Raw genomic sequence first — 23396 nt, forward strand, 5'->3', positions numbered from 1 at the left:
GGAGGACAAGGGTTGCAGGAGGTTAATTGATTACTTTTTAATCTATTATGAGTCTAAGGTTTTACTTTCAACCGCCTTATTTTGTTAAAATCTCAATGTTCACTTTATAATAATGTGACAGATAAAAGCAGCAAATCCTCACTTTGGAGAAGCTGGAAAAAAACCATGTTTTGTTTCTTCCTGCTGATTAACTGATTAATCAACTATTTGTTTCTGCTCTAAGTAATCCAATAATATCATTTAAGTTTGAAGGCAGAATTTAACATTTTAATCTACTGAAGAAAGGAATCTGAAGACTTCTTCGCATTTAGATTAAAAAATGTAATGTCACAAATCTTTGTAATTAAAACCTTGTTATGAATCAGTCGTGCTCACGCAGCATGTTGGATTTGCTTATAGGTTTACTTGATACCATGGAGGAAGAGGAAGAGGAGGGAGTCTCCAGCATGCCTGAGTCTGATGAAGATGAGAGGTGAGATGAAGATCTCGTAGCTGTTCATGTCAGAGCTCAGTGTTAAAACATCACAGTCATGATTCAGAGGAAGTTACATGTTTAGACTGTCTGAGCCATGAATCAACTCACAAGACAGTGAACTTTGTGTCAACATTAATACAGTTTGTGATGGTTTATATGTTGGTGTCAGTGTTTGTAATACCATTTATTATTGTGTGATCGCGATGTCACATGGATACTTATTATCAGGGTGGGGTTAAGGGGGCGACCCAAACACAGTAAACAGGATGAGAGTCATAACTAAAGGCGAGCTTCATTTAACAAAGCTTGAAGTACACAAACAAAAGTATAAAGCTAAAACTGAACCAGGATTCACAAAGGTAAACACAGCATGACAAACCACAGCAGGTAACATAGAAGACACACACACACACACACACACACACATACACACACACACACACACACACACACATACACACACACATACACACACACACATACACACACACATACACACACACACATACACACACACATACACACACACACACACACATACACACACACACACACACACACATACACACACACATACACACACACACATACACACACACACACACACACACATACACACACACACACACACACACACACACACACACACACAAACACACACACACACACACACACACACATACACAGATCACATGACACAGGATGCAGGCAGAGACACATTAGGGCGGGGAAAACACAAAGACAGGAAGTAAAACTAGACATGACAAAGAGAGTGTACTTTTCAAAATAAAACAGAAAGCCAAGATCCTGACACTTATAGTTGATATAATCACGTTCACCTGTGTGCGGGGAGGAAGAGAGGGTCGCTGTGTTTTCAGTTAAACGCCACGTTAGCTGTGATTATTCTGATTATATGCACATTCTAAAAATATCTGACTGATGATGATGATGATGATGATGATGATGATGATGATGAGCAGGTAACGGCAGCAGCAGCAGCAGATTACTCTGATGGCTTGAAAAGACAGAAAGCAGATGTGAGTTGGTTGATTCAGTAACTATCTCAGGATCATCACATGTTCTGCACCTGCTGATGTTCAGCTAATGCAGGATGTGCTAGCTTGATGCTACCTGCAGTTACTTACCGAGCTGCTGAAGTGCCTCCTAATGTTTCTCGTCAGCAATGTTTGACAAGCAGACTCTGACTGCTAGTTTCATGTTGGACTCACACACTGATGGCTCAACATGATCATAATGTGATTTCTTTCATATCAGTGATGAGATGATGTTGATGTTGATGAGCTTCAACAGGATGCAGAGAGAAGCAGAAGCAAGCTTGAGCAGGTATGTGTACACGATAAGAAGTGAATTCAGTTTGAATTAAAAATAAAGTTGAATTAAAGAACAACAAACAAAGTGGCTCCTCTAACAAGGATACAACCAGCAGCACTTACAGCTGGTTCTGGTTGTTTCAGTCATTAAGTTTCTAATTCTTCCTCCTGTCTTTTGTCAAAACTCTGTTTCTTTCAGGACTAAGCAGCAAACAGCAGATTCTCCTGCACCGTCCTGCGTGTCCATGAAAAGTGACATGTCCATGGAGTTCCCTGTGGTTTTCAAACAACAAGATCCATTTTCTAAGTAAGTTACCAGAACTTATTGAGCACAAATGGTCTTAGAAGGGATATAACTATATATAAATATACTATATATGCTTGCCTACAATCTGGCACCAGATCCCTACGATTAGATAATGTGATCATTTGTAACAACATCTTTCTTCAGTCATTAAGTTTCTAATTATCTTCTCAAAACTCCGTTTCTTTCAGGACTAAGCAGCAAACAGCAGATTCTCCTGCACCGTCCTGTGTGTCCATGAAGAGTGACATGTCCATGGAGTTCCCTGTGGTTTTCAAACGGAAACATTCACTTTCTAAGTAAGTTACCAGAACCTATTGTCTTAAGGCCCTGTCACACAGTTCCGTATGGCAGAAACGTATGCTGGCGTATATGAAAATTAGCTCACAATTTGTCAGAGTCCAAATACGTCCAACTTTTCATCGGATCGGAAAAGTGAACGTATTCAGATACGCATGTCTAAACTATTGATAGCGCATCACTTACTTATACAGAACGTATCAGACCAATGCATAACGTATACAAAATATCGGCAACGCGCTGGTGTACGTTGATATAAGGTATAAGTAGTATTCGTTAAGAGCTCGCTGTGTTACGCTGAGGTACGTTGTTGAACGCTGAGTCTGTGAAAATGTTTAGAGCATGTTCATCACAACCAAAAGTTTTTTCTGATACCGCAATGTGCTTTGAATGTAGATAACTTCCCATCTCTTGTCAGACCTTTGGTTTAGCTTCTGAGGTGTATCCACTTATCCACTCTTCATCATTGAGCTTCTTCTCCCACCTGTCTGTCGACGTTATATTCAGGACTAAGCAGCAAACAGCAGATTCTCCTGCACCGTCCTGCGTGTCCATGAAAAGTGACATGTCCATGGAGTTCCCTGTGGTTTTCAAACAACAAGATCCATTTTCTGAGTAAGTTACCAGAACTTATTGAGCACAAATGGTCTTAGAAGCGATATAACTATATATAAATATACTATATATGCTTGCCTACAATCTGGCACCAGATCCCTACGATTAGATAATGTGATCATTTGTAACAACATCTTTCTTCAGTCATTAAGTTTCTAATTATCTTCTCAAAACTCCGTTTCTTTCAGGACTAAGCAGCAAACAGCAGATTCTCCTGCACCGTCCTGTGTGTCCATGAAGAGTGACATGTCCATGGAGTTCCCTGTGGTTTTCAAACAACAAGATCCATTTTCTAAGTAAGTTACCAGAACCTATTGAGCACAAATTGTCTTAGAAGCGATATAACTATATACTATATAAATATACTATATATGCTTGACTACAATCTGGCACCTGGTATCCACTTACATTGTTCAGTGTTAGATTAGACATACAAACAGTCCAGTCGTCTTCACTAATGGATCAAGTTTCCTCCCCAGAATTCAACAGGAGACGTCAGAGGTTGGACGTCAAACAGAGCAGGACTCCATATTTCTGGTGTGTACTAAACAAGCCCACCTTTAAAGGGATAGTTAAGAATACTTGAAGTAGAATTGTATGAGGTACTTATCCATACAGTCGATGGCAGATTGAAGAAACAGAAAGGAGTTACTGCACAGAGGCAAAGCAATGTACTGCTGTTACGGGGCAGCAGCAAAACAAATTTCAGCCACATAAGAGGCCATAAAATCTTTTAGGTGTTTAAAATACCACCTGAAGAAATTCAGTTTTAAACTAAATGATTTTTCAATGTTTTCAAAATAACATCTTCAAAATAAATGTGGATGCTCCACTGATTTGTAATGAGGAGAATGTCATTGCATTCTGTCAGTCCAACTCTGCACCCCGAGCGCATGTTCTTGCACTTTGTATGAACATGTGGTGTTCGAGTCGTACAATCTGCGGAAGGCTTTATGGCACTAAGTTGAGTTCCCTCTGATGTCCTCCGGAGACTCTGCCTCGACTCTGATGATCTTCTGATGGACGGAAAGCTTAACTTGTTGCTAAAGTAATGCTAACTGCTGCTAACACTAGTTAGCCGGGCTTGTAGCTAGGAGCATTAGGGGACTGTTTGTGTTTACACCGCGAGCACAGGAGCTGGGTGGGGGGGTAGAGTGGGATGGGACAGCAGGGTTCAGCAGCCTCGACGTAAGTGTTGTTGCATTTGCTTGTTATTTTGCTGTGTTAGCAAAGTTGTTGACTCACTAACGTTAATTTTTGCTCATAAGTGAAGTCGCCCTAACAGAAGCACTTCTACAGCTGTCCATATTTACGACAGCATATCGTGTATCTGTAAAAGTGAATTGCACTGAACCTGTAGGGGCGGCTAATTGCAAAAATACTGATTACTACCCTACATAGTATTGATTTAAGTGTACTCTATATTTAGAATAATCCTGTAAAACTTTCAACATTTTTGATAATTGAATTGAACTCCTATCCTTTAACCAAGCATTGTTTGTCCCCATCCCAATCACATGGGCATGGACAATGTTTCATATTGAGAAACAGCAGTTCTGTTGGCTAAACGAGTATCGATCACATGAGTAGTGTAGTGCAGGAACAAGCATTGATAGCGACACTTTGACGGCAGTTGGATCACTAGCAATGGTTCTGCAAGAGTCGGTACAATGAGAGGTTTTTTTACTTGGTAAGACTGAAAACAAGCATATTTTTCAATGTCAGAGTATTAAAATTGGAGTTAAGTATTTAAAGCTGAAAGTTAAGTGAATATCGTTTTATTCCAGCTTCTTGAGGAGAACATTGTTGCTTTTGTGAAGAACGAGCTTAAGAAGGTTCAGAGGGGTCTGAGCCTAGATTACCCAGAATGCTTAGAGAGCCAATGTGAGGACGAGGAAATGGTTGGTGGGGAAGAGGAAGAGCAGATGAGCAGCAGAGAAGCATTTCTGAAGATCACACTGCACTTCCTGAGGAGAATGAAGCAGGAGGAGCTGGCGGACTCTATCAAGAACAGTAAGAGGCTTTTTATAAATGTTAAAATCATAGATGTACACGTCAGAAGTTTACTGTAAATGTGCAACACTTGCATTATATCTATACATTCTTCGTGGCTGCACACACCATTTAAACAGGTTTGTCCAGCTGATAAATAGAATGGAGACACTCTTTGTTTGCCCCTAGACAATATCACAAGTAGTGATTCACGAGAACCAATACTTCGGTACCAAGTATTTGAAACGTTTTTCTACGGTACGGCAACACAAGTGCCTTAGGTACCGGGGTCTCGAGATTAACTGTCAGTTAAAAGCCGAAAAGGCCCCGGACTGCAGGTTTTCTCCTCTGCTCCCTAACAGCTGTTTGCTGTCGTAAATAGCAAAGCATTAATATAGCAGGAGATACGTGTCATTTCTAATGCCACACCAAACTCATTTTCGCTTTGAGTTACTGGCATGACTTTGACTGCAGGAGGAGGGGCTCCATCGATACCAACAACGTTTTAACAATGCTCGGCGCACACAGCTCACCAAGCTATATTCATGGTATCTAGCAACCCACACATTGGCTGATTTAACTCGGTTTACTACATACGCAGATTTTGCCATGAAGAAAAGTAGTTCCTGCTTTGTCAGATCTGTCCGCAAGACGACAAGCTACCAACTTTTGCTTGCTATAAATGGTTGTTTTCTGAATGGAGTTTGGAGCGATCAGTGCGATGCTAAGTTAACATCTAAGTTCCATCAACACTCAAATAACAACATCTAGACATAAATACTGCAGCAAAGTTATTGTTTATACCATAGACAGTCTATGGTTTATACACAGATTTTTACATCTTGATTTTTAGAAGGTCTTGATCATAAGGTACGAATATGAGATACTATCGTAGAGCTCTGGGTGCATTTTCCTCCGTTTCTGATTCAACAACGTCCGGACGACAGGAGGAGAATCTCAACAGAGGCACAGAGGCACACACATTTTCTTCTCAAATTTTGCGTATTCGCATCAGGTCATTAGCCCCGCCTGGCACAAATTCACTTCTATTCACGTTTTTGCATTGACTTTGTATGAACAGGTCGCTTTGTGTTTGGTGTGAACACAACGTAACAACAAAGGTTAGGGAGGTGTGGGAGGTGTGGGAGGAGTCAACAGTCTCATTCAACTCCAAACTCACGAGAGCTCAATATGGCAATCATTGTATCAGAATCTCGATATACAGTAGACCTGTACAATCTAATGTAATCTAATACATTATATGTCTTTTCTCCTTGTAGAATTTCTTGCTGCAGCGTGTCGACGTAAACTCAAATCTAATCTGAGGAAGAATTTACAGTGTGTGTTTGAGGGGATTACGAAAGCAGGAAACCCAACTCTTCTGAATCAGATCTACACAGAGCTCCACATCACAGTGGGAGGGACTGGAGAGGTTAATGATGAACATGAGGTCAGACAGATTGAAACAGCATCCAGGAGACCAGACAGACCAGAAACAACAATCAGATGTGAAGACATCTTTAAAGCCTCACCTGGAAGAGATGAACCAATCAGAACAGTGATGACAAAGGGAGTGGCTGGCATCGGGAAAACAGTCTTAACACAGAAGTTCACTCTGGACTGGGCTGAAGACAAAGCCAACCAGGACATAAAGTTCACATTTCCCTTCACTTTCAGAGAGCTGAATGTGCTGAAAGAGAAACAGTTCAGTTTGGTGGAGCTTGTTCATCACTTCTTTACTGAAACCAAAGCAGCAGCAATCTTCAGGTGTGAACAGTTCCCGGTTCTGTTCATCTTGGACTGGTCTGGATGAGTGTCGACTTCCTCTGGACTTCCACAACAACAAGATCCTGACTGATGTTACAGAGTCCACCTCAGTGGATGTGCTGCTGACAAACCTCATCAGGGGGAAACTGCTTCCCTCTGCTCGCCTCTGGATAACCACACGACCTGCAGCAGCCAATCAGATCCCTCCTGAGTGTGTGGACATGGTGACAGAGGTCAGAGGGTTCACTGACCCACAGAAGGAGGCAGTACTTCAGGAAGAGATTCAGAGATGAGAAGCAGGCCGGCACAATCCTCTCCCACATCAAGACATCACAAAGCCTCCACATCATGTGCCACATCCCACTCTTCTGCTGGATCACCGCTACAGTTCTGGAGGATGTGATGAAAACCAGAGAGGGAGGAGAGCTGCCCAAGACCCTGACTGAGCTGTACATCCACTTCCTGGTGGTTCAGTCCAAAGTGAAAAACGTGAAGTATGATGGAGGAGCTGAGACAGATCCACACTGGAGTCCAGAGAGCAGGAAAATGATCGAGTCTCTGGGAAAACTGGCTTTTGAGCAGCTGCAGAAAGGCAACCTGATCTTCTATGAATCAGACCTGACAGAGTGTGGCATCGATATCAGAGCAGCCTCAGTGTACTCAGGAGTGTTCACACAGGTCTTTAGAGAGGAGAGAGGACTGTACCAGGACAAGGTGTTCTGCTTCGTCCATCTGAGCTTTCAGGAGTTTCTGGCTGCTCTTCATGTCCATCTGACGTTCTTCACCTCTGGTGTCAACCTGCTGTCAGAAGAACAATCAACCTCCATGTGGTCTAAATTGTTCACAGTCACACCTACACGCCTCTATCAGAGTGCTGTGGACAAGGCCTTACAGAGTCCAAATGGACACCTGGACTTGTTCCTCCGCTTCCTCATGGGTCTTTTACTACCAACCAATCAGACTCTGCTACGAGGCCTGGTGCCACAGACAAAAATCAGCTCACAGACCAAACTGGAAACAGTCCAGTACATCAAACATCAGATCAGTGAGAATCTCTGTGCAGAGAGAAGCATCAATCTGTTTCACTGTCTGAATGAACTGAAGGATTGTTCTCAAATACTGGAGATCCAACAGTACATGTCTTCAGGAAGTTTCACCACAGATAAACTCTCTCCGGGTCAGTGGTCCGCTCTGGTCTTCATCTTACTGTCTACACAAAAAGATCTGGAGGTGTTTGACCTGAAGAAATACTCAGATTCAGAGGAGGCTCTTCTGAGGCTGCTGCCAGTGGTGAAAGCCTCCACCAAAGCTGTGTAGGTTGAAAATAAGGGTGCTCCGATCGGGATCGTTGGGTCCTGTCACTGATTGCTGGAAGCAGTATCGACTGATACTGATCACCAATCACAGAGACTATTTAAAGCCTTCTATTGATCGTGTAGCATTATTTAACAACATCGCATATTAAATATAGAGATGAGAAAGTATCATGAATTGACACTGTCTCTCATAAGTCCCGTTTATACAGAGATCCCGTAATACTGCTGCAAAGAAAACCTAACATTGCACTGGCTTTTTATTTTTACATTGAATCTGACAAAGCTGGCATAATGCTGCCCCAGTTAGGATTCTGTAGAGCAGGGGTGGGGAACATTTTTCCTATCAAGGGCCATTTCATTTTTTGTAAAAACGACTTAAGAGACACGACTCACAAATCCGGTGAAGCCATTTTAGAAGTGCGTAGAGCAATTGCCTTGCATGTTTTGTGTCATCTGATTGTCTTTTATTGTATTTGGAACGATTGGCCGATAGCGATCAGTGGCCGATCGATCGGAGCACCATCAGTTGAAAACTAACTACATAAATTAAATGTATTAAAATTGAAGAGAAATCTTACACTTTCTTTTTTCTTGCTAATGCTTCTACAGCCTGAGTGGCTGTAATCTGTCAGAGAAAAGCTGTGAAGCTCTGTCTTCAGTGCTGAGCTCCCAGTCCTCCAGCCTGAGAGAGCTGGACCTGAGCAACAACGACTTGCAGGATTCAGGAGTGCAGCTGCTCTGTGTCGGACTGAAGAGTCCACATTGTAGACTGGAAACTCTCAGGTCAGGATTCATCAGTTTGTTTAACAGATGACCGTAGTATAGTATTTGTTATAATGTGTATAATATATGTTGTATATTTCCAGACAATAACTTGCTCTTCTAGTTCTTTGGAACTTTATGGACGATATTAAAGGATTTACTCACACAAGGGATTTACTCCTTGTTTTTCACAAAACTCCTGTTTGCAAAAGCAATTCCCCAGGAAAGCAGGAACAAGTAATATACTCTAGTTTTTATTTTAGGCTCTCAGGCTGTCTGATTACAAAGACAGGCGGTGCTTCTCTGGCCCATGCTCTGAGATCTAACCACACCCACCTGAGAGAGCTGGACCTGAGCTACAATAATCTAGGAGACTCGGCAGCGAAGCTGCTTTCTGCTGGACTGCAGGATCCAAGCTGGACACTGGGGACTCTCAGGTATGGAAAGATTAGGGTGTAGGTTGAGTTTGTTTGAGTCAGGAGGTCAAAATAAGCAAATACAAGTTGTTTAGAGAAAGTCATTAAGTTCTGATCTGACTTTGTTTTTGCACCAGGATGGACCATGATGGACACCAGTCAATACAATCTGGTCTGAAGAAGTGTAAGTGTGTTTCTTCTAATAATTAGAAGAGATAGTACACAATTGATTTTGATCGACAAAATGTTCTTCCTTCCTGAAACTGGAAAATCCTCTTCTTCACCCTTGAAAGGTTTGGTTTCTTAGACTCTCTGCTTGCACCCTACCCGAGGGGTCACTCCTTCCTCCATGTCAGAGCTACAACTAGTCCACAATGCTGCTGCCCATCTTGTGTTTATTCTTACTGAGTATTCCTTCACCACTTACCTCCCTGTTCACTACACTGGCTCCATGTTGCAGCTGGCATATAGTTTAAGACTCTGGCCATAGTGTCCAGGGCAGTGAAGGGAACTCCTCCTACTCCTTCCTACCTCCAATGACTCTCCATCGGCAAGGATGGACTGATGGAACATCAGAGACCACGATGGAAAAAATCCCTAACAATAACTTAATACCTTTTATTTTTTTACTACTGTTTTTGGAATCTTTGTCAAATAAACTGCACTAAATGTCAAAGTCTATACATCACCATTGGGCTTCTCTACTTCTTTATAATTGGCCTCCCGATACTTCATGGACACTGTGGTCACTTATCTTTGTCCTGGCTCCACAGTGGTGGAATGAACTCCCCACTGATGACAGCAGAGTAACTGTCTTTCTACTACAACCCATGCTAGCAAGTGCTAACGATTTATTTCCTGTAAACAAGACTAAGGGCCTTTTCACCGCTGAAAGGCCAAGCTAAGCACCGAAACAAAGCTCACGTTTTTGCTTGTTTGTCAGTTAGTTTTGATTTAACATTTCAATAAAGCAAGCGCACTAAATAACTCCACATGACATACCTACTTCCTGTCGTCATCTACGTGAGCTGCGTTTCCCGATACTTGACATTGATCGTCCTCTCTCTCATTCTCTCAGAAAATCTTTGATAAGTGTCGGAGGTTTTTCCAACTTACTCTTAATAAAGTTGTGGCACCAAATGTCAGCTTAACATCTGTTCTCCTCCCCCCGTGTGCTACCACAACCTTTTCTCGGTTCTGACGACAGCCTTCGCGAACTTCCTGTAATTTGTCGAAAGTCTGAACTATCAACTTGCATTTCACACTACACTAGAAATGAACCGAACCATGGTTCAGTTTGATCCAGACCGAGACCGCTTCTTTCGTCGGACTATTGTTCGGCAGTTTGGTCCTGTAATTTTTTGTTTGGATCAAATTGAAAATTCTGAAAGTCCGGACCAAATGAGGAAGGTGTGAATGGGCCCTGGCATCTACAGTCATGCAGCTCCTCAGTTATGCTCTGAGCTAAATGCTAACATCACCATGCTAATATGCTCACAGTGACACCACTAATATTGTCTTGTTCTCTCCATCAGACTCCCGTACACTCATACTGGACCCAAAGACAGCACACAGAAAGCTCCAGCTGTCTGACAACAACAGGAAGGTGACGGCTGAGGAAAGAGACGCAGCCATATCCTGATGATCCAGAGAGATTTGACTACTGGAAACAGCTGCTGTGTACAGCTGGTCTGGATGGTCGCTCCTACTGGGAGGTCCAATGGGAAGGTCATGTTTATATAGGAGTGGCTTACGGAGGAATGAAAAGGAGAGGAACCAATGACGACTGCTGTCTTGGAAGGAATGATCAGTCCTGGAGTCTGAGCTGCTTCTCTGATGGTTACTCTAGCCTGCACAGTAAGATCAAAGCATCCATCCCTATCCCCCCCTCAAACACACTGGGAGTGTACCTGGACTGGCCTGCTGGCACTCTGTCCTTCTACAGAATCTCCTCTGAAAGAGCGACCCACATCTACACCTTCCACACCACGTTCACCGAGCCAGTCTACCCGGCCTTCAGGATGAGGATGGACCCACTAAACTCGTCAGTGTCTTTGTGTTAGATAAAAGCAAAGGCCCCCTCCCAATGTCCACACTCACAGACTCACGGACTTTGAGGCGTGTTTCCGCTAAAATCCGTGAGGGATTAGGACTGTCCCACCTTCAAATTATGAAGTGCTCGAGGCTCTCTTGCAGAAATGTTGAAAACTATTATGCAGATTTTTCAACATTTCTGCAGACCAGAGGGAATTATTATCATATAATTATTATTATATATTACATTTACAACGAAACATTAAGGATTTCTTAAAAGAAACATGAAATCAGAGGAATGCAAGCATCGGCTATATTACATTATATATATATATATATAGTATATAGTTCATGAATTAAAATGTCTTGATTTTGCTTAATGATGCTGTTTTGACAAATACATTGATTATTGGACATTTATCTGTCATCCACTCTTGTAATAAGTGATGTTATAAAATACATGTTATACATTACAAATATATATAAATATATATATATATATATATATAAATATATATATATATATATATCGTATCCACACATCTACTTATTTTCATCGTGACACTTTCCATAACAAAGGCTTTGTATTCAATTTAAGGCCATGTGGCCTGCAGTAAACTTACTTATTGTTAAAGGATGCAATAATAATGAGTATTAAATATGTGTTGGAATTAGGGCGGTCACATATTATTCACATAATTACGTGGTTTCTTTCTCTTTGGTTTGTATTTGCTGTGACTCACATAGTGCTCGTGTTTCTTTGTCTATCAATGCATTGTTCTAATAAGAGCTCTTAGTAGAAGTGGATGCAGATTTAACAAGCTTGAGGTTTTATGGGACGTTTTCTGTGAATGATATAGTAGTGTGTATATATAACTGAACTCACACACACACTGTATGTAGATGTAAAGTTTCCTTTTGTCTGTATTCTGACATTTAACTCGATGAATGCTTGTAATGAGAAGTCTTAATACAATAGACCAGAGGTTAGACCAGAGGTTTTCAAAGTCTGAGATTGTTGTCCCAAAACAGATCCTGTGTGCCGCCTGTGGGATCATGATTATGGTATTTGATCCAGTAGACGGGGGGGTCAAACATGCGGCCAGCGGCCCGTCAGGTGTTGTGCTGCATGTGGCCCCTGAACTAAAATGAGTTTGACACCCCTGCCGTAGACACTCAACCATTGAGCCTAATATTGATGTTTGACATCTTAAGACTGATCATTTATTATTCAGTAAAGAAAAGACTTTATCTCTGAACTATTTCAACACGTTAAGTATTCTATAATCTTTTGTGTTCTCCCACTTTGAAAACATCTGCAATTTTATCAGATTTCTTTGCCAAAGAAAAATAAAAAGCAGAATACGTAAACAACGCTTTATCAAGTTTTTTTTATGTAACAATTTTGCAGAATTCACATCTGTGATCTGAAAACACACTTATCTCCAGACGACAGCTGAACTTCAGTGTTTTTGTGTTTCTGCACTTGAACAATAAAGTTTTGTTAATGATGATAAAATGATACATGACCACATATAAGGTCTCTACAGCTACAAACACTAAACGCTACTAAAGACAACATTCGTCCTCCATTCAGCTTCGCTTTGATCCTCAGATTATGGCTGATTTCATGAACTGAAAAGAGAAGAAATATATATAATAATAATAATAATAATAATAATAATAATAATAATAATAATAATAGTAATAATAATAATAATAATAGTAATAATAATAATAATAGTAATAATAATAATAATAGTAATAATAATAATAATAATAATAATAATAGTAAACCAGGGAAGCTCAATTGTCACAGAAAAAAAAAGTAATTGTCCAATTAAAATGAAATACAATTTAAAAAAGACATAATATAATTATTATATTAATATATATAATATCTATATGTATATATTTGATATTTTGTCACGTTGCTCCTGATTGTGTTTATCTAGTACGACTCACCTGCTTGAAAGAGAAGCTGGCCACTTGGCAGTCACACGGTAATGTCAGCAGATGAGCATTGAAACGTTCTGAGACAGGAAGCAAATATTAATATTACTGAATATAGATATATATAACCCTAATCCACAATGTACACATCTGTGTATGTGCAGAATCTGCTGCATACAACAATCAACACAAGAAGACTCCTCTTCTTAACGCTCAGACAGTCTGTGGGATTAATTCATCATGTTTGCTTGAAACTGTATTTTTAAAGTTGTTCTTTTCCTCTGTGGATTCACTATATACTTATATATATATATATATACTTATATATATATATATATATATATATATATATATAAGTATATATATATATATATATATATATATATACAGAGTCCTGCTTAAAGTGAGTGTAGTACAACTAGTAATACTACAGTGTAGAAATACTATAATAAAATTAAAATAATTTGCAGAAAACATTATTTCAAAATAATTAATATTATTATTACTGGATTATAATTATTGATGCATTAATGTGTATCATTTTAATAATATATATGTACATTATTTATTTTATGTATATATCCATCCATCGTCTACCGCTTGTCGGGTCGCGGGGGCAGCAGCTCCAGTAAGGAACCCCAGACTTCCTTCTCCGGGCCACATCCTCCAGCTCTGACGGGGGATACTGAGGCGTTCCCAGTGAGGAGATATAATCTCTCCACCGAGTCCTGGGTCTTCCCCGGGGTCTCCTTGACCTTTGGCCTAGGGTGCTCTGGTACCACGTGCACTTATGAGCATCCTTATGTTCGAACATGGTGTTTGTTATGGCCATTCCATGACTAGCACAGAAGTCCAATAACAAACGACCATTCGGGTTTAGATCAGGGAGGCCCTTCCTCCCAATCACGCCTCTCCAGGTGTCTCCATCGTTTCCCACGTGTGCGTTGAAGTCTCCCAGCAAGACTACGGAGTCCCCTACTGGAGCCCCCTGCAGGGCTCCATTCAGGGTCTCCAAGAAGGCCGAATACTCCGAACTGTGGTTTGGGGCATAGGCACAAACAACAGTCAGAGTTTTCCCCCCATGAACTCCAACGAGTTCAAGTACCTCGGGGTCTTGTTCGCGAGTGAGGGGACGATGGAGCGACAGATTGGCCGGAGAATCGGAGCAGCGGGGGCGGTACTACAGTCACTTTACCGCACCGTTGTGATGAAAAGAGAGCTGAGCCAGAAGGCAAAGCTCTCGATATACCGGTCGATCTTCGTTCCTACCCTCACCTATGGTCATGAAGGCTGGGTCATGACCGAAAGAACGAGATCACGGGTACAAGCGGCCGAAATGTGTTTTCTCAGACGGGTGGCGTCTCCCTCAGAGATAGGGTGAGAAGCTCAGCCATCAGGAGAGACTCGGAGTAGAGCCGCTGCTCCTTTACGTTGAAAGGAGCCAGTTGAGGTGGTTCATCTAGTGAGGAGCCACCTGGGCGCCTCCCTAGGGAGGTGTTCCAGGTACAGCTGGGAGGAGACCCCGGGGAAGACCCTGGACTCGGTGGAGAGATTATATCTCCTCACTGGGAACGCCTCAGGATCCCCCAGTCGGAGCTGGAGGATGTGGCCCGGAGAAGGGAAGTTTGGGGTTCCTTACTGGAGCTGCTGCCCCCGCGACCCGACCCCGGATAAGAGGTAGACGATGGATGGATGGAATTTGTAGTAATATGAATCTGGAAAGTAACTTACATTTTTTTATAAATGTAGTGCAGTCAAAAGTTATAATATTAGTGTAAAGTAGCAGAACATAGAAACAGTACCCCATAATTGTACTTAAGTGCAGTATGTAAGTCGATGTACTGGGTAACTGCATGTTGTGTGCAAATTTGGTTTCCATTACCTCTGAGGATCTGCAGTTTTGTGGTGACGGCCACATAGTCGTCGTAGTCGATGCCCCCTCTGTACCCGAGCCAAAGCACACGGAAGGTTTCATCGTCTAACTCGATATCTGCAGGATGAAGACAACAACGGTCTTTAACATCATCGCTGAGAGAACCTCACTGTTCTACTAGAGACAGGAAGTGTTACCGCGGGCAGACAGAGCCTTCTTCATTTGGGTTTGTGTGACAGAGGGCGGGGTCCTGCTCTCGTAGCTCTCAACATACTCCCTTCGGACAACAGCCACATAGTGCTCCAGCTTGAAGACCTCCACCACGTCCAGGTCTCCAGTCCGGTCTGCCTGAGAGCGCTGAGGTAAAGAGCTTCAACGCCACCAATCAAATCTACCTAATGTTAGTTAATAAATGCTCTACAATCAAACATGCATTGTGCTTAACAATTCAACGCTTGAGAAGAGACAGAAGAGCTCTGCTACAAGATCTCAAATATATTCTGGAGGCCGGTCCTGAAGAGCCTGAAGAGTAATCAACTAACAGGGAGCCGCAGTAAAGGTGTGACGTGAGGTCTGCAGAGAAGAGGTCATTGTTTTATACTGTAACTATTTTAACTTAAGTTTGCGTGTGTGAAGCACTTTGTAACTGTGTTTTACTTACTTACCTTAATGCATAGTTGCTTTTATTGCAGTCAAATGAAGAATCAAAGCTCAAATCTTGCAGAGCAGCTCGGTGCCTCCTGTTGAGACACTGCGCTGCTTCCAGACGTGTGTAAAACTAAACACGTCTGTAAATACTGAGCAGATTAAAGAAACGTGCGGTGACGTGTTGCAGAGCTGCAAAGGATACGTCCATGAGAGTCAACAGGAGGCGGGCCGTCATCAGACTCAGGGCTGCACCGGGGAGAACAAACACGTTAACGAGTAAAAACGTATCATTGAGATGATTAAATAGTGTTAAAAATAAACTGACATTTGCCACGGACAGAGTATCCCCCGGCGTTCAGCCTAGCGACAACGCCTTCAGCATTCAGCGTCTGTTGGAAACAACGTTAGAGGAAGAAGATCTGCGTCACACAACCTGCGATAACTGAGGGGGGTACAGTCAGTGCAAATATATATATATACGGGTTTATTGCACTGAAATAGCAAGTGAAAAGTATTTTATGTTCTCCAAAAGCAGTATTCCAGCTGCTGGTCCAGTCTTTCGTGTTGATTAAAGGCACCATGTGGAGCTTCTGACCTTCTAGAGTCCCTGTGAAGTTTGTATCATTCAAGCAAGAAGTCAACATTTTATATTCTGATCATTAGAATTAAAAGTCTTTGAAAACACTCACATCAGGCCTGCTGTCTTCCTGTGAAAGAAAAGGAAAAGGATGTAAAGTAAAGAATCCAACGATCACGTCATCAAACTGAATCTGAATCTGTCCGTCACTTACTGAGACGCACATTTCCTCTGGGAACGAGTTGCACCGCAGATCATTTGGCCAGGAAACGCCAAAGCTGCTCATCACACGCTCACAGCCCCGTTTGGCCCTCTCACAGAAAGACCTGCAGGGCCGCTGCACTTCCCCCGCCACACACTGGGGGGCGTACACCATGCACACGAACAGGCGCACGTCCACCGAGCACATAGTTTGCACCATGGCGTTGAAAAAGGACATCTTCACCACTGCTTCTCTTTGGCTCGTGTGTCCCAGGAGGTTTGGAGTGATGGTCTGATTGTAGGAGAGGCCCTGGCACATGGGTATGGTGATGGGCTCACAGACGCCCCCGCTGCTGCCCACTCCGTACTGCAGCGAGACACAAGCGTACAATGTGGCTGCGGTCGAACAGGCACAAAGACTACGTCCATGTTGATGGAAAACGTCATGAGGACACCACTACGGATGGTTTCCTTTATTTGCAACACATACAACTTTATTTATAACACTTTACATTTACATTTGCGTTACATTAACACACATCGTTGTACAATACTACCACTTCTTCCACTTTTAATTCAGATAAATTGTATATTTTATAGTTTATATTCTTATTTTATTACCTTTTTTTGTATATTTATGTTTCTACATTTTAGATTTTATAATAATTCTATATTTGTTACATTTAAATGTCTTTTATTGTGTTTTATTGCACCATTACACACCTAAACTAATGATCTGTATATGTAAAACCTACTAATATAGTACCATAAAAACTATTTCAGGGAACAATACATTAACACCTCCGCCTGGTTGATTGAGACACTTGTGTTCATCTTCATGCTGGAGGAAACTCACGTGTTCACAGGACTCTGTGGTTAACGCTTCACACCTGAGGGCTTCTGGCCACTGGAATCCAAACTTTGCCATCAGTGGCTCACAGCCGGACCGTGCATGCTCGCAGAGCGTCCTGCAGGGAGGGCGAGGTATTCCCGACACACACTCAGGAATGTACATGGAGCACAAGAAGGGCCTCAGATGAGGGGAGCACCCCATCTTTACCATCGGGAAAAACTGATGTATCTCCAGGCCGGCATCCTCCTGCTTGCTGTGGCCCAGAATGTTAGGCAGGACAGTCTGAGTGTACGGCAGGTCTCTGCAGAGAGGGACACTGATGTCCTCACATGTTGCAGAGGAGGTTTGGGTTAAACTGAAGTCTTGATTCTGGAGGAACAGAAACATAAACCAGTGAATTCTGAATCATTTGTTGATGTAGTTTTCATGAACTGCACCCTTCTGCTCCCAGTGCCTTTTAAAGAATGAGGATTTATCTGTGGGGAACTTATTATGCAAGTTATTTTGTCTGGCTTTATATCGCTGGTGTCACGGTGTGATAAAGGTGAGGACCCACAAGCAGAATGTATGACGAGGACTTAACAAAAAGCGAGCTTTATTAAAACAAAGCCGAATCTAGAATACAAATACAAAGTAACCAAAACACAAACCAATCCGGGGTAGAGCTGAACACGAGCAGAACACGAGTAGAACACACACGAGCAGAACACACACGAGCAGAACACGAGCAGAACACGAGCAGAACACGAGTAGAACACACACGAGCAGAACACGAGTAGAACACACACGAGCAGAACACACACGAGCAGAACACGAGCAGAACACGAGCAGAACACGAGTAGAACACACACGAGCAGAACACGAGCAGAACACGAGCAGAACACGAGCAGAACACACACGAGCAGAACACGAGTAGAACACACACGAGCAGAACACACACGAGCAGAACACGAGCAGAACACGAGCAGAACACGAGTAGAACACACACGAGCAGAACACGAGCAGAACACGAGTAGAACACACACGAGCAGAACACACACGAGCTGAACACGAGCAGAACACACACGAGCAGAACACGAGCAGAACACGAGTAGAACACACACGAGCAGAACACACACGAGCTGAACACGAGCAGAACACACACGAGCAGAACACGAGTAGAACACACACGAGCAGAACACGAGCAGAACACGAGCAGAACACGAGAAGAACACGAGTAGAACACACACGAGCAGAACACGAGCAGAACACACACGAGCAGAACACGAGTAGAACACACACGAGCAGAACACGAGCAGAACACGAGCAGAACACGAGTAGAACACACACGAGCAGAACACGAGCAGAACACGAGCAGAACACGAGTAGAACACACACGAGCAGAACACACACGAGCTGAACACGAGCAGAACACACACGAGCAGAACACGAGTAGAACACACACGAGCAGAACACGAGCAGAACACGAGCAGAACACGAGAAGAACACGAGTAGAACACACACGAGCAGAACACGAGTAGAACACACACGAGCAGAACACGAGTAGAACACACACGAGCAGAACACGAGCAGAACACACACGAGCAGAACACGAGTAGAACACACACGAGCAGAACACGAGCAGAACACGAGCAGAACACGAGTAGAACACACACGAGCAGAACACGAGCAGAACACGAGCAGAACACGAGTAGAACACACACGAGCAGAACACGAGCAGAACACGAGCAGAACACGAGTAGAACACACACGAGCAGAACACACACGAGCTGAACACGAGCAGAACACACACGAGCAGAACACGAGTAGAACACACACGAGCAGAACACGAGCAGAACACGAGCAGAACACGAGAAGAACACGAGTAGAACACACACGAGCAGAACACGAGTAGAACACACACGAGCAGAACACGAGTAGAACACACACGAGCAGAACACGAGCAGAACACACACGAGCAGAACACGAGTAGAACACACACGAGCAGAACACGAGCAGAACACGAGCAGAACACGAGTAGAACACACACGAGCAGAACACGAGCAGAACACGAGCAGAACACGAGTAGAACACACACGAGCAGAACACGAGCAGAACACGAGCAGAACACGAGTAGAACACACACGAGCAGAACACGAGCAGAACACACACGAGCAGAACACGAGCAGAACACGAGCAGAACACGAGCAGAACACGACCTGACATCAAATGACAATCCCACAAAACACACTGGGGCAGACAGGGCTAAATACACAGACACCAAACGAATCAACAATCACAGAGGGAAAACACACAGACAGGAAGTAGACATGACATAAGGGGGAGTGAACACTTCAAAATAAAACAGGATATAGAAACCAATCATGACAGCTGGAGAGCATGGGTGGATTATTAAACAGGCCCAAAATGTCTCTCAAAGAGAAACGTACCAACCAGGAAGAGACTCAAAATGACCACAAAGAAACTTCAAAGAGACCAAAAGGCTACAAAAAGATGCCAAAAAAAATACGTGACAACTGCAAAGTGGCACAAAACAACAACAACAACAGGCTAAACAACTTTAAAGTGTACGTGTCTTCCCTGTATGAGAGGTGGTGGCGCCTTTTGCATGTGTTTGCCCAGCGGCACATTGTCTCGTAATCCGCCGGGAGCCGACGTGCCCTGCGGTGGACCTGAGCATGGCTAAGGTTGGGTTCTGCTCCAACACAACTAGTTAACACGACGTGTTGTCGGACTGTCGGCAGAGAGAGGAGCGACACTTGATGCGGTGTGACTGCGAGGATAACGTGCACGTTTTCAGTTACGACAGAAAAGTTACAGAAATTGTTGAACCAACTATTCTGATGATGGACTATATCGATGAACACTGTGTGACTTGTTTTTTAATTGTGCTCGACAAATATATGTATTATTTTTAAAAAGGCTTCAAAGACATCTCAAAAGTAAAACAACGAGCAGACTCACGTGTTCACAGGACTCTGTGGTAAACGCTTCACACCTGAGGGCCTCTGGCCACAGGAGGCCATACTTGTTCATCAGTGATTCACAGCCGGACCTCGCCTGCTCGCAGAGCGTCCTGCAGGGAGTGCGAGGTGTTCCCGACACACACTTAGGAATGTAGATGGAGCACAAGAAGGGCTTCAGATGAGGGGAGCACTCCACTTGTATCAGGGGTGAATACGTGGCTATAACCAGGCCGGCATCCTCCTGAGTTGTGTGGCCCAGAATGTTAGGCAGCACGGTCTCAGTGTACGGCTGGTCTCTGCAGAGAGGGACACGGATTTCCTCACATGTTGCAGAGGAGGTTTGGGTTACAGCGGTGTCTTGACCCTGGAAGAACAGAAACACAAGTCAGTCCTTCAGATGCCGCTGTGGTGTGACCTCACAATGACCCCATACTGACACCAGAGGTGGAGGAGTTATGAGACCTTTACTCAAGTAAAAGTACAAAACTATTAGCTTTAAAACATACTGTGTCATATATATTGTCATATATATTAGTAATATTGATGCATTTATGAAAGCAGCATGTTAATGATGTCATCGTCGGACTACTTAATATACTGTTGCTTATAAGAATGCATAATATTTTTTAACTGATTTTATGTGTAAAATCTAAAGCTGTCAGATTAATGTAGTGGAGTAAAAAGCAGAAGTATAAAGTACCGCTCTCATAGTTATCAGTTTAACATGAAGCTACAGCGATGTTAGCTTAGCTTAGCATAAAGACTGGAAACAGCTAGCCTGGCTCTGTAACAAAATACACCTCCTACCAGCACCTCTAAAGATCACCAATCAGCAGCTAGAGTCCAAATAAAAATAACATTTGCTGTTTTAGAAGGCGTTATGTATCCGACTATTTCTTCGCCGATGATTCGTCTTAAAGCACAAAATTACGTTTTATACACTTTTTATACATTTATACAAACAAGATACATCATGCTAATCATTGAGCTTTACTTCCCTTTGGACATGAGACCAGCTAGCTGTTTCCAGTCGTTATGCTAAGCTAATCTAACCTAGCTGTAGCTTCATAATTTAACGCACAGAATGACAGGTGTCTATCGTCTCGTCTCAATCTCACCAAGAAAGTAAATAAGTGTATTTCCCAAAATGACAAACTAGTTTCTAACGAGTCTGTAATTTATAAACGAAAAACTATTATTCAAACGACAACTACAAAGTACACGTACACATTGTTTTTCACTTTAAAAACACCAGAACTCTCAGAAAGAGACATTTTATAAATAAAATAATAAAACATGCATAAGTAGGCTAAATATAAAGAAATAAAATAAACAAATGGTGGGAAGTACAAGAAGAAGGATGCTGAAGGTACTTTAAAGAAGAGATGCATTGAGAGATGAACCTCCTCAAGGAATATTTCACAAGGTGGATTTGGGCTTTTAAACTGAAACAGAATGCACGGATTCTATTCTATATTGTAAAAAACTAAAAAACAAACAAGAGTTGATGGTTTCGTACTGACCTGCACACAGTTAGACGCTGGTAAATCTTCACACCGGAGTCTCGTCGGCCAGATCAACCTCTTGGCTTTGAGGGTCGACTCGCAGTCGGTCTTGACCTTCTCGCAGAGAGCTCGGCACGGCTTCATCCGGCTGTTATTCTCCGAGTCGCACTCGGGCACAACGACACGGCACATGACTGTGGCGATGTTCGGAGAGCAAGCGGTCGCCACAATCTGACCCGTCTGCTGCAGGTTGAAGCCCGTTGCTCCGGTCGGATGGAGGGTAGTGGTGTACCCCAAACCCTGACAAAAGCTGGAGGTCACCGGCTTGCAGTTTGTCCTGCTGTGAGCCGGCTGCAGAGACGGCAGCAAACACAAAACCACTAAGACCAAATGCTTCATGGCTCTCAGTAATGTGAGGAACTGCCCTGTGCTGGTTAACAAAGGAGGTTTGGTACCAGTGCGTTTGTGCTGCTCTGCTGAGGAGGTGGAGTACGAGTCCACGAATGGAGTCTCTCCAAACAAGGCGCTGACTTAAGACCACTGCTCAGGTCACATATCAGTAAGATGCTGAACACTAAACGAGAGCCAAACTGGTCTCAGAGCAGCAGCCCTGTTCTGAGGGATGCATGCATCGTAAGGAGCAACATCTGGTTGTGATTGTGCTTTCTGTGTAACCTGGTGGGGGGGGGTTATTGCACAAAGGCTGGCACAAGACATTTCTGGATGGAAAGTATTTCAACACGAATAAGATCGAGAAAATAAAGTGTCAACATGTTGCGATATTTAAAAGACGACTGTGTGTGCACAGTTCCAGTATTACACACCGCCATGTGGCCTCGTGTTGATTCTCTGCTGGAGACGGAAGAGACGGCAGCGTGAGAGAAGGTGGACAGATACTGACTCCCTGCTGAGAGTCAAAGTCCTCAAATATCAGGTTCTTAGTTTATAAGATAACCAGAATCACCTTGTGTTGTCTTCCTCCGCCTGACGGAGAAGTCACTTCAACATTTCACCCTGTTAGACATTTGTGTGAAATTGTCATAATTAGCGTATGAATTCTTGGGTTATGGGCAAAACAAATGTGTGAGGTTAGTGACCTTTGACCCCCAACATCAAATCAGTTCATGCCTGAGTCTAAGTGGACGTTTGTGCAGGCGTTCCTCAGCGGAGGCAGAAGAAAGCTCTAGCCTTGTTAACGAGATGAATTCATTCATTGAGCAGAAGTGTGTGGAGCACTGTGAGCTCGTCTGTAACTGAGCAGGAGCGATGTGACCAGAAACTCAACAACAACAACAGAACAATCAATATCCAGGACATTCAGCAGATGTGTCTGTAGATCTACGTCAGTCCAACAATTAATCCCAGACTGAAACTTTTCAAAAACTACATTTTGGTACGAAGTGAAATAAATCTTTATTCTAAGAAGCAGAACTGAGTGGACTTTACAGCAGCCAGATGTTTAGAGGTCCAGCATGTTCCTGCATCCCCGTGAAGCAGCACATCTGAGG

The 23396-nt window shown here is 43.0% G+C and overlaps 2 protein-coding genes across 2 annotated transcripts; one reads left to right on the forward strand and one right to left on the reverse strand.

Annotated features, from left to right (window-relative positions):
* Positions 1–399: 399 nt before the first annotated feature.
* LOC115021404 (NACHT, LRR and PYD domains-containing protein 12-like) lies at positions 400–12683 on the forward strand. Its single transcript, XM_029451845.1, is given in 16 exon segments — positions 400–472; positions 1751–1819; positions 2006–2113; positions 2302–2409; positions 2918–3025; positions 3214–3321; positions 3505–3562; positions 4813–5038; positions 6298–6769; positions 6771–7047; positions 7049–8097; positions 8710–8883; positions 9126–9299; positions 9416–9462; positions 10814–10889; positions 10891–12683. Coding segments are annotated over 16 exon segments (3564 nt in total). The 5' UTR covers positions 400–413; the 3' UTR covers positions 11342–12683.
* A 42-nt stretch (positions 12684–12725) lies between these two features.
* Positions 12726–22316, reverse strand: LOC115021411 (uncharacterized). Its single transcript, XM_029451857.1, has 11 exons — positions 21907–22316; positions 20382–20747; positions 17421–17786; positions 16578–16931; positions 16476–16493; positions 16112–16175; positions 15989–16032; positions 15336–15486; positions 15148–15255; positions 13278–13345; positions 12726–12947 (listed from the first exon to the last, which is right to left on the reverse strand). Exons 1-11 carry the CDS (start codon positions 22285–22287, stop codon positions 12924–12926), a joined length of 1944 nt encoding a protein of 647 aa, XP_029307717.1. The 5' UTR covers positions 22288–22316; the 3' UTR covers positions 12726–12923.
* Between the last annotated feature and the right edge of the window lie 1080 nt (positions 22317–23396).

This window comes from Cottoperca gobio, chromosome 16 (assembly GCF_900634415.1).
Source record: "Cottoperca gobio chromosome 16, fCotGob3.1, whole genome shotgun sequence".
NCBI lineage: Eukaryota > Metazoa > Chordata > Actinopteri > Perciformes > Bovichtidae > Cottoperca > Cottoperca gobio.

What these genes read in the sequence shown, in the direction of transcription:
- LOC115021411 (XM_029451857.1), bottom strand. Translation starts at nt 22,287, where the DNA reads ATGAAGCATTTGGTCTTAGTGGTTTTGTGTTTGCTGCCGTCTCTGCAG. An exon ending in CAGCGTCTAACTGTGTGCAG is followed by an intron (nt 20,748 to 21,906) that starts GTCAGTACGAAA and finishes CTGTTCTTCCAG; the next exon opens with GGTCAAGACACCGCTGTAAC. An exon ending in CCAGCTTCTCTTTCAAGCAG is followed by an intron (nt 12,948 to 13,277) that starts GTGAGTCGTACT and finishes TTCTCTTTTCAG; the next exon opens with TTCATGAAATCAGCCATAAT.